Source organism: Gouania willdenowi, chromosome 5 (genome assembly GCF_900634775.1).
Source record: "Gouania willdenowi chromosome 5, fGouWil2.1, whole genome shotgun sequence".
NCBI lineage: Eukaryota > Metazoa > Chordata > Actinopteri > Blenniiformes > Gobiesocidae > Gouania > Gouania willdenowi.
Genome location: NC_041048.1, coordinates 40,980,841 through 40,992,863, shown reverse-complemented (window position 1 = coordinate 40,992,863; position 12,023 = coordinate 40,980,841). Strand labels below are relative to the sequence as shown.

At 35.8% G+C, this 12,023-nt stretch overlaps 1 protein-coding gene across 2 annotated transcripts in view; it reads left to right on the top strand.

Annotated features, from left to right (window-relative positions):
* Nucleotides 1-1,109: 1,109 nt before the first annotated feature.
* lamb3 (laminin subunit beta 3) overlaps nt 1,110-12,023 on the top strand; it is a 29,802-nt gene continuing 18,888 nt past the window's right edge. The window contains exons 1-6 of one of the 2 annotated variants that reach the window (XM_028447510.1): nt 1,110-1,209; nt 1,294-1,342; nt 4,618-4,772; nt 8,378-8,492; nt 9,394-9,467; nt 10,912-11,103. In XM_028447510.1, the coding sequence (XP_028303311.1) occupies nt 1,318-1,342; nt 4,618-4,772; nt 8,378-8,492; nt 9,394-9,467; nt 10,912-11,103 (561 nt within the window). In that variant the 5' untranslated portion in view covers nt 1,110-1,209; nt 1,294-1,317. Of the gene's footprint in view, nt 1,343-4,617; nt 4,773-8,377; nt 8,493-9,393; nt 9,468-10,911; nt 11,104-12,023 lie in introns of both variants that reach the window. The other variant, XM_028447509.1, reaches the window with a different exon arrangement.

Genomic DNA, 12,023 nt, shown 5'->3' with positions numbered 1-12,023 from the left:
AAAGTTGGTGTAGTTGCAGAAAAAGGGTAAAAATAAGCAAGAATGGGCTCAAATATATTAAAAAACAATAAAAAAGAATCTGTCTCAAGACCCTAAATGTGGTCCTGATCCTAAGGTTGAGAACCCCTGGTCTACAGGACTCCACATCCCACAATGCAACTCACCAAACTTTTCCAACAACGTCAATGAGAGAGTGTTGACAGTGGAGATTAAAACAACAGACTTTTATTCCTTCCTTTTCATTGATTTCTGAGGCATAAAGTAATTTTATCTAATAAAAAATATATAGTCAGTAGCAGCTTTAAATCAACTTATTCTGAATTATTAGTAAACAGAAGTAGAAATACATGCAGGAGGTGTTTTTACTTTGTTTTGGTGAAAAGAAAAAGGAACGTCTTAGAAAAAGACGGATAGAAAAGCAATAGGATGACTTTGTAATGTAATGTATAGTTAATGCAGCCTTAGGCTCCGCCCCTTTATAACCAAGTTTATTATAAGACAGGAAAGACATGGCTGTTACTAAGAGAGAAATCACTGCAGGCCAGACATGTCCAACATGTGCATGCATGCATGTGTGTGTGTGTGTGTGAGAGTGATTTGAGTCAGAGGACACACCTTTGAGTTAGAGTCAGTCAGTGTAACTGTAGATAAGAGGAAAAATACATCCCTGAGGTCATTTTTTTACTGCACGTTGGTAATGATGAGTTAAAGACCAGACACGGCCTCAGGGTACGGATTATTCCAGAGGAACCAATTCATGTGTGTGAAAAAAATGTAGAAAATTCAACCCAACAATATCCAGAGCTAGATGTAGTAGTTGTGGTGGTTTAGCCTTTGCTGAGACAAGCTGGATGATGTCTACGTGAATGATGGCATTTGAGGAATTCAAAGATTTGCCTTTTGTTTTTTTTAACTCCCAGAATGCAACTCTATCAAAATGTATCAGGAGCAGATGATTGGCTGTTAGGTTTAGTGAGTTTAACACGAGAACATCGATGAAAAACATGCGATAGATTCTGAAATATTCTTCTTTTGAATGTGAATTCCAAGGTGTGTGTGTTAGATTGTGTGTCTCTGCTGTGTGTTGATTCATGGGTGCAGGGAGTGGTGGTGAAGGGTGCGCCTCTTACACACACACTGAATCACAGCGTTCAGGTGAGATAATGTTCATAAAGCAGCACACACACACACACACTTCAGCGCCTGCAGGTGAGTTTTTCCATCAGAACGTTCTCTGCTCAGGATCCTCTGCAGGTTTTCTGATCCCGGCTTCGTTCTTTCAACATGTTTCAGGCTTTGTTTCACTCGGTAAACGACATGAGGACATTTCTACTACTGACTGGTGAGATTTGTGACCATTTATATCATCTTTTTGTTCCAAAAAGCTTCTGCATGCAAGAAAATGGGAAACTTTACTAGTATAACGAATAAAGAGTCTTTTAACTCGACATTTTTACTCTTTTTTTTTTTTACTTGTTTCTTGAAATTGCTCATAGATACACGTAGTAAACACAACAAAATCTTACATTTCCAAAAATTGATAATTTAAAAAGAAAATAATTCAAATACAAACCAGAATTTTCCTAATTTTTGGACATTTCAATCACCTTAAACCACGTGTGTCAAATTCCGGGGGCCAAACAGGGGACCTACAGAATTTAATCAACCAAATTTAGTTTTTCAAATATAGCTGTTGAAAACAGACCTACAGTATATACTGTAGTCTTTTTTAAAAACTTAAATCTATACATTTTCACAGCATTCCTGTCAAAAGAAAAGTTTCTTTAAAAAAAAAGAAATAAAAAGACAAGTCCACCATGAGAGACATTAAGTATTTATTTATTTTTGACCACACACAGTACAGGTCTGCGACCCACTTTTGGGTCCCGACCCACCAGTTGAAAATCACTATGACCAAACAATATTGAAGGCAGGGTTGGGGTCAATTACATTTTTCAGTTACAATCCCGTTTTTCAATTATCCAAGTTCAATTACAATTTATTTCTGATGACGGTGACCGTCATTTTTCCCCTGAAAGTCAATTACAATTATGTTCAATTACTAATGTTAGAATGTATGTAAAAGCCCAAATAGGGACAAGAGATGGTTTATAGCTATAAAGTCTTTGTACAAACCATCAGTTACATTTGTATCGTCTCTATTGTAATAAATTCTATTATATTCTAACTCTAACCCACTAAGCTCTAACTCTTCTCACCCTTACCACCTTTATGGGGGAGAAGATTCACTCATGTATAGTAGAACTCTAACATGGTTCCCCAGTTTTATGCTAATTGCCGGAATTATCAGAACTCAATTACAATTCAATTAAAATTACAACGGCAAGAGAGTTTTCCATTTACGATCACAATTATGACACCGTAATTGTAACTAATTGTTTTTGTATTTGGTAATTGAATTGAAAATTGCCAAATACGTTGTTCTTGTAGGAGTTGTTATTATTTTTCTTCCGTAACTTTCTTTTGTCGTGTAACTCCTCCTAGACTATTAATGCAGCGCTAATGACACGTATGTCATCTCATAGGGACAATGTCAAGGATGTGCAGTCGACCTTTCTTAGAGCCAAAATGTCAAGATTAAGGTCAAGGTCGCGTCAAGTGTCAAAAAACAAAATTTTCTATATATCTATGAATATATATTGTACAAGTTTGATCCTTATATTTATGAAAAGTTCATCTCATGTGGAGTATTTTATTTTGTTAGACCAAAGCTGTACAACCTACCAGTAAATAGATGGGTAGGGTTCAAAGTTCATGATGTCACAAAACAAAACAAATATCCCTCTAACTTGGCCACTGGTACCATTGAACAACATTTACTTTCAATGTGTGACCTTGACCTTTGCTCAAGGTCGTATTTAAGGTCAAAAACTCAAATTTTTTCTCTATAACTTGGCTACAAATTGACATACAGTACAGTGCTCAGACTGGTACCATTGAACAACATTTCCTTTCAATGAGTGACCTTGAGCGAAGGTCATATTTAAGGTTAAGGTCAGTCTTCTGTTTTTCCTGCATTATTACTTTCAATTTCATTAGTAAAAAGAACAAACTTGTCAACAAATCCAGATACAGATTGTTATTTTTGCCAATTTTTCAATTTTTCAATTGCCAAATACGTATTCACCTTGTGAATCCAGGTCTCCCCTAGTTATCAATTACAAATATAATTGACCCCAACCCTGACTGAAGGTGCTGTCCAATAATTCAGTAGCTGACTGAAGTTAAATGGAAGATCAGCAGTAACTGAAAATCTAATCCATGAAAATTTGTAATCAAATCAAGACTTCAATAATGGTATATGGTATATAGACTAGATTTATATAGAGCTTTATCACCACTGAAACAGTCTCAAAGCACTTTACATATCAGCTCATTCACACAATCACTCTCACATTCACACACCAGTGGGACAGGACTGCCATGCAAGGCACTAGTCCACCACTGGGAGCAACTTAGGGTTCAGTGTCTTGCCCAAGGACACTTCGACACATAGTCAGGTACTGGGATCGAACCCCCAACCTCTCGACGACCCACTACCACCTGAGCCACGGTGGCCCCATCATAATCCAATTGAATCAGAAATGTGTTTGATTCTTAATCTGCAGCCCTGAAACCAACCAAGTCTGTGACACTGTCACAGAAATTCATTTATTGTTTCTTGCACCAAAATCATTTCTTTTTTTTTTTTGTGCAGCATTGAATAAATTTCAAACATATTTAATCCTAATATTAGTAAAGGACACGTAATAATCAGTCCTAAAGCCTTAACCTGACTCCCTTAAACACCGAACCCTAAAATAACAGAAACTATAAAAAACTTCCACTTAAAAAACACAAGTTTAAAATTATTTCCAAGCAGAAGTTGAATATTTGCTGTTGTAATCATAATTGAGTTCAGATGATTCATTTTGTAATTGCAATTGGCATGAAAATTATCTAAAAAGGCATAAAAAATTAGAGAAATTCTGGAAAAAAAAACATTTCCTGAGATAATTATTCGACCCTAAAAACTAGTTGAAATATGATGAAAATACTTAAACTGGGCTGAAAATGTAGTAATAAGGAATAAAAATGAGAAAAACACCCAAATTTCAGAGGTAACGTTATAGTAAAGCAAAAAATGGAAATATTTGAAGAAAAAAAATGAAAAATTCTGAGATGTCTATCATAAGAGCCTAAAAGTAGTGAACAATCAGATCAACTTTTTCACTTCTGTTGAGGATCATTTTAATATTTAGAAGGAAAATAAATCAGTGTCATAGTGACAACAATATTAAAACCAATATTATCATTGATCATGAAACCTAACAAGGAAATCATGAGATGAGAAATTAATTAGATGATAGATAATTATTTATAATGTATTTTACAGCTGAAGACACAATTAATTAAATTTGAATTTAAGTAATTGAGAATATAATTATAATTGCCTTTCAGAAGAAAATTAATGTTTGTCATTTTAACAGCAATTGAAAAACATGCCGATCACTGTAATTATAATTGGCTTTTAATTGAACCTGGATGATTGACGACATAATTGTAATTGAAAAATGTAATTGAGTGCGACTGATGATAAGTTGTTCTTCTCCTCAGCTCTAGCAGTGATCACAGACGCCCAGAGGGACTGTTCCAGGGGGGCGTGTTACCCACCCAGTGGTGACCTCCTCCTGGGAAGATCTGATCAGTTCACGTCCTCCTCAACCTGTGGTCTCACCGGCTCTGAGGTCTACTGCACGCCCTACGAACAGGTACACCCATCCTGCTCTGCCGTCATGGAAGAGTCTGGGTTTGAATCCCAGACCGGCGTTTTGCAATCCCACCATGACTGTTCACTGAGTCATGTGACTCATCTGTTGTCAGGTTGGACATGAGAAATGTTTCACACACAAAAAACATGACACATTAGTACGAAATAAAGCACAACAATCCGAGCTTTAGTTCACTGTAGTTTTTTTTTTTCTATTGATTGATTTTCAGCACTTTTGCTTTTCATTTCCACTCCGTTACCATCCACCGTATCCGTGGAAACCCCAGAACATTTTGAGAAAATTGTAGATAAATTGCTTGTAAAAAAATAATAATTTAAAAGGTTAAAATTTCTACTTGAAAGTTTGTTTTCCATCTCCACCGGAAACATTTTCACGCCTTGCATTATGGGATGTGGAGTCATGGAGACGAGTGCATAGAGATGTTTTTACTTCATTGTGATGACACGAGGAATACCGGAAACAAACGAGAACAAAAACAACAATAACCAAGAAATCACAAGAAGAATGAAGTAAAAAAAATATACTTTTCTGCATCTTTTTACGAAACTCCACATCCCACAATGCAATGCACCAAACAGTTTTCTTTATGAGGCCTACACTATGTCTTAGATATAGAAGATATAGTTTCCAGTAAAAATGTGACCCACTGAAATATCAAGTGTGTATTACTTAATAAAGCAGAAAAATCCTAGATTTGTAGTTTTTTTTCTAACAAGATTCCACTTTTGCGTTGATTGCAGTCATTTTTCATGTTAAACAAAAAAATCTAAATTCTTACAAAATCCTTCAATTTTCTTCAAAATATGACAATAATCCAAGAAATTTAAAGTGAAGACCCTTTTGGGACTGATATATGTCACTTATTGTTTAGATATTGTCAGTTTTTATACATATTTTGTATCTTATATATACAGTACGTAGATGTGCATTAAATCTGTGGCCCACTGAGATCAAACTGTTCCATGTTTGTCCCCTAAACTAAAATGAGTTTGACACCCCTGCCTTAGGCAATGGAATATTCCATGACATTTTGGAGAAGATCCGGATCAATAAACTGATTCTGGATCAGTTTGAAAAATCCTAAAAATCCCTATTGCTCATTATTTGTGAAAATTAAAATAATTCATGCCTCAGGATGCTTCTTCTAATATTACACTCATCATAATCCAGAATATGCATTTTATCACCATTTTTAGTGCCCGTACATTGTGACCTACTGTATGATTATTAGTATTAACTTTTTTTAAATCAGTGACTTTCAGCTCAGAGTGTGTTTGTGTGTTTGTGTGTGTGTGGTTTGTGTTAAAGTTACACAACAATCCATGTCACACAGTGCGTGTGTGTGTGTTTAGTAGTTAGTGCACTTTCTCCTGTTTCCCCTCCATCGCTGTGCCTTTTCCAGACAAGGAGGGGCAGGAAGTGAACACACACACACTCACACACACACACACACACACACACACACACACACACACACACACACACACACACAGTGTAACTAGTCCCGTCTTGTACGAGCTTGTTCATCACAGCTTTTGTAACCCAGTGCAGTGGATTACAGAGTGTTCCAGTACACATCTGATACTGATAGATCTACTGGGATCTGTTACCACAACATAAGCTGTTTTCATCACGTGTTCCTCACATTATGTCAAAATACATCTGATATTAAGCTTTTATAATTACGGAAGGAGGCTGACACCTAAATATTCTGACCAAAATTGCATTTTATAGTTAAAAAAAGGTTTAAATGATGAAAATATTCCAAATATGTAGTAACATAGTACAGGTGTTCTCAACCTTGACGTCAACTACACCAAACTGTTCATATTTTAACCCATTTTCATCATTTTTTTGCTCCTTTTAATGGATATTTGCTACATTACTCCCATTTCTAACACTTTTTCATCACATTTCAATGCGTTTCCGCACATGTTTAGCACTTTATAAACCCTTTCCACCACTTTTCCACTTAATGTCACATATATGTCCCAATATTGTCACTTTTAATCTCTTTTCACCATATTTCATGATTATTTTTGCCAATTTAACCACATTCACGATTTGTCATGCTCATTATTTACTAGTTTAAACTAATTATTCAATCCAACTCTTTACATTTCTGCAACTTTTAAACCAATATTGACACTTTGAACCCTTTTTACCACTTTTTCTGTCTGTTTTTGTCCACTCTAATTTGCAACTTTTAACCAATTTCTGTGGTTTTTAACTTTTTTATATCCCATTTCACCACCTTTTCACCATTTTTGGTCACTTTGAACCCATTTTATTTCTGATTAAAACCATGATTTCCATCTTTAAGATGACTATAATAATAATAATAAACATTCCTGGATAACAGTGGATATTATTCAGATGAATAAATAAATGTGGTTATCACAGATTCATAGAACAATAGACCATCATTTTACTGACTTTATGGATGGACCCCATATTATTATAAATAATAATATTAATACAAACCTTGTCCAATGATGCACATTTCATGAAATATCATGCTGCATGTATAATTATAGATTATACATTTTCATTATAAATAAATCACTCAGAATACTTAAAAAAGATAAGAACAATAAGGTTTTACTGACTGTGATAGTGGATATTTGTGTTAGCTGTGTGACCTACTGACCTTAAAAAAACAAACAATTACATACAAATATAATACAGAAATATACACAAAATGTCTCGGAAAAAACACACAAAATGAGAAATAACAACAACAACACACACAATGATTCCAAAAAATACATAAAACGACAAACCAAACACACAAACACGTTGTTTTCTCATGTATTTAAGCTCAGTTTGACTAATTATTCTAAATACTGACCTGAATCAGATCAAATCATCATATTTTTGTGATAAAATTGTCCTGTATTGGAGCTAGGGATGAGTACCTTTCACATTTGAAACAATACTCTGTACCTATGATATCGGTATCGGTACTCACTTTGGTTTGTGCCACAAATAAACGTCGTCCAGGTGAAATACCAGGCTTTGAGATGTAGAAATTAAATTTAACGATTCCTCGAGGCGGAGGAAATTCTTCGATGGTTTTTTTGTAATCGAGGAATGGTTTTGGTCCTACGTTACTGTTTCATTCTTTGTGCTGTGCTGTTATGTTTGTGCTTCATTTTTATTTAGGAAAAAAATGTCAAATTTACTGGAAATGTGTCAGGGTGGTGATTTATTACGTTCCTGTGTTTGTTCTTATAAATAAAACTAACCACAGACATGAAAAATGAATCCAAAAACCCGCCCACAGATTCCAGTGCGTGACGAAATGGAATTTAATCAATGTTTAAAATAAAATGTACGAGCTTCTCCAATCGTCACCTCCACAGGAAACTAACGTTGTGCGAGTTGGAACAAAACACCAGAGCAGGAAACCGTAAAGGAGCCAAAACTAGTAATGACATGTTAGAAGAAGAACCTTTACCTGCAGGGAATCCCACAGAACAATCCTGTGGTCATGTGACCACAGTATGGAGACGTGATGAGCTCATGTGATTGGCTCCTTCTCTCTGTTTACATGCTAAATGTGGATTTTTTTTAATTTGCAGAGAAAAATGAAGTGCTGCCCATGTGACTCGACCAACCCTAAAGGTCCTCTGGCCCACACGCTCCCAGAAGTGCTCTCCAGTTCACCACCGGAACGCTGGTGGCAGTCCAAGAAAGGTGATCACAATATTCAGCTTATGCATAAAATGACTCCAAAAGCACATACAGTGACAGAAAAATACAAACAAGTGCTGAAAAATACACAAAAGGGTAGACAAATACACAAAATAACACAAAACATACATAGAAAAACAACAGAAATGACATAAAAATACACAAAATGACTCAAAGACAAACAAAACAACAACAAAAAATTCTCAAATTGTAAGCAAAATAAATACAAAATGACAGCAGAAATAGACCAAATTACTCTAAAAACACTTATCACAGAAACATAAATGATGAAAAAATACACAAAATGACTCCAAGACAAAAAACAGCAAAATTACTCAAATTGTCAGGAAAATAAATACAAAATGACAGCAGAAATAGACAAAATGATGAAAAAAAACAACATACAAAGCAACAACAAGAACTCAAAACTATAACACAATTACACAAATGAGAGAAAAATACACAAAATATATGACAACATAAATAGACAAAATGACTTGGAAAAAAAGCAACAACAAAAAATACACAATTTGACTCCAATGATACACAACAAAAGAAATGACAGAAAAATACCCTAAATAACAAACAAAACCATACAAAATGTACAAACTTAGACCAGAAATACACACATTTTCAGAAAAAAATACAAAATGACCATAAAAACCCCACAAAAGAACAGAAAATACACAATTATTATTAATATACACTAAATCCTAACATGAATATTGATCATGTGACCCTCAGATCAGATACAATCACGTTTCTGTTGCCCCTCTGTGATTAAAGGTGTTCATCACCGACAGATATTCTATGATTGTGATGTTGTTTTACACTATTATTACACTCTGCTGGCAGCATGGATTGGGTGTATTAAAGGTGTGTGTGTGTGTGTGTGTGTGTGTAGAGGTGAGCCCAGTTATTCTGCAGCTTGACCTCGAAGACTTGTATCAGCTTGACAACATTGTTCTTCACTTTAAGGTACGTAACACGCACACACACACACACACACACACACACACACACACACACACACACACACACTAGGAATGTGTTTACTGCTTTAATAATGACTTTAGGTTTTGTCCTGTGTGTTAAATGTCGTTTTCTAGAACATTGTTCCACTGATTCTCACTGTATTTAATCTATAACAACCAACCAAGGGAAATGTTGATGCAATCTGATTTATTACAGATTAAAACTGTAAGGCAACATTTATAAAATAAGTTAATGTTTAACCCAAATCATTGAGTCGTTAATTATTCCCTTTTACTCTCAATCAATTGCCTTTAATCAATAACTGACAAATGCAGCTACCAAACAAGTGTGTGTGTGTGTGTGTGTGTGTGTGTGTGTGTGTGTGTGTGTGTGTGTGTGTGTGTGTGTGTGTGTGTGTGTGTGTGTGTGTGTGTGCGTGTGTGCGTGTGTGCGTGTGTGCGTGTGTGCGTGTGTGCGTGTGTGCGTGTGTGCGTGTGCGTGTGCGTGTGCGTGTGCGTGCGTGCGTGCGTGCGTGTGTGTGTGGTCTGCACATAAATAGTCTGTGTAAATATATATATTTCAAAATAAAAGCTAAACTTTGTTTGATCAAAGGACAAAGCACAAATAGCAAATAAATCAAACATCTGCTTTTAGTTTTCTGTGGCCCCCAAAGTAAACACACAAAATGACTCCAAAAACACACAAAAAGACAGAAAAATACACAAAACTTATTGAGAAAGAAGTTATACAAGACAGCAAAAACATACAAAATAAGAGAAAAATATACGAAATGACTCCAAGAACATGAAATAACAACACAAACAAAGTGAGCGTAAAATATACAAGAAATGACAACAAAGACAACACAAAACAACTAAATTATACAGTACGGGACAAAAAAACATGACTCCATGAGCACAAATGAACAACTAAGAAGCACAGACTAAAAAAAACAGGAAAAAAATTACAGAATGAGAACAAAAACATAAAATGTTCCAAAAACACACAATAGGACAACAAAAACACAGAAAATATTTCAAGAACACAAAAAACAACAAAAAAAAGCCCAAAATGGAAACAGAAACACAAAAAAATGTTGGTAATAACACACAAAAGGATAACAAAAATACATAAAATAAGACTAAACTATACAGAATGAGAACAGAAACACAGAAAGCAACAAAAATATTGCACCAAGATACACAAAAAAACGTCAAAAGTACACAAACCTAGAATAAAATGTAAAATATTACAGGAAAAGTACACAAAAGTCAGAGTAAATGTACAATTGAAGATGAACACAATGGAATGGACCGTTTTATTTGTGGAGTGGATGAATGAAAAATTGTTGAAAGATTTGCTATTTTTTCTTGCTCTGCACATTGGACAGATGTTTTATACATATAGACATATAGACATATAGACATGATTCTCTCTCTCTCTACAGGGGCCTCGTCCCAGTGCGCTGGTCATTGAGAGAACGCTGGATAACGGCACAACCTGGCAACCCATGCGCTACTTGTCCACAGACTGTGAGGAGTCGTTCACTGACGTCCCCACGACCAGACCTCTGTCTTTGGACAGGACGTCCTGCTCCCAGCTGCCCCCGACTGATGCTAACCCCTATAGAGACCACACAGTAAGAACAACTGCTTTATCCTTCTCTACACTCACTAAGATCTGAAATAAAGGCTGGGACACCAGTTGTTTCCTAAATCCTTTGGTGACGCAGCTTCATCACCTGCTGCGGGGAATTCACTAAGATTGCAGCAATGATTAGTGCACATGCAGAAGTGGTGCAGACCGCCCCGATTTAAATGAGTGTTTTGTACGTGTTGTATTGAACATGTAGCGAGAAGGAGAGCTGAGTGCACGGAAGCAAAAAAATACATTTGAAGCAGCAGAATTGGAGGTGTTAGCAAAGGAAGCTAATAAAAGATGGATGACTTCCAGCAAAGACATAGATAGATAGATAGATAGATAGATAGATAGATAGATAGATAGATAGATATGGGTAGAGTCCGACAGGCGACGGGACAGGTAGCGACAGGTAGCGAGCTTATGTTTATAGTGCAGCTCTATGACAACAAAACGGCCTTTTCTTCCTACGCAGTGCCATCTTTAACAAGCGTGACGTGTACGGGAGTGATCCCTGCAGGGGTAGCAGCCTCTGGCCATGGAGAGCGTGGATCTCCGCTGTAAGCTCCGCCTACTTTACATATTCATTGTGACGTGCAGCGACCGCGTACTCCTGGGGTTTGTACGGCTTATTTGTGAAGGAGTGAAGTTTGCACACGTTATAATACCCCTAAACCTTTAGTGAATCCACCCCCGCAGAGTTCATCAAGAAAAACACATTTTATTACTTTAAAAAGCTTAAACTGTTGGTTTAATATTGGCTTTTTAATTATTGAATGGATTGTGTAAATGTGCATCAGTCCAAAGAGGATTTCACGGCCTGATTCTGTGACTGTTGCCTGATTTTGTGACAGCTTTTTCAAAACTTTGCAGCAAAAGTTGCAGTATTTTAAGACTTTATCGTTTTCCATATATATATAT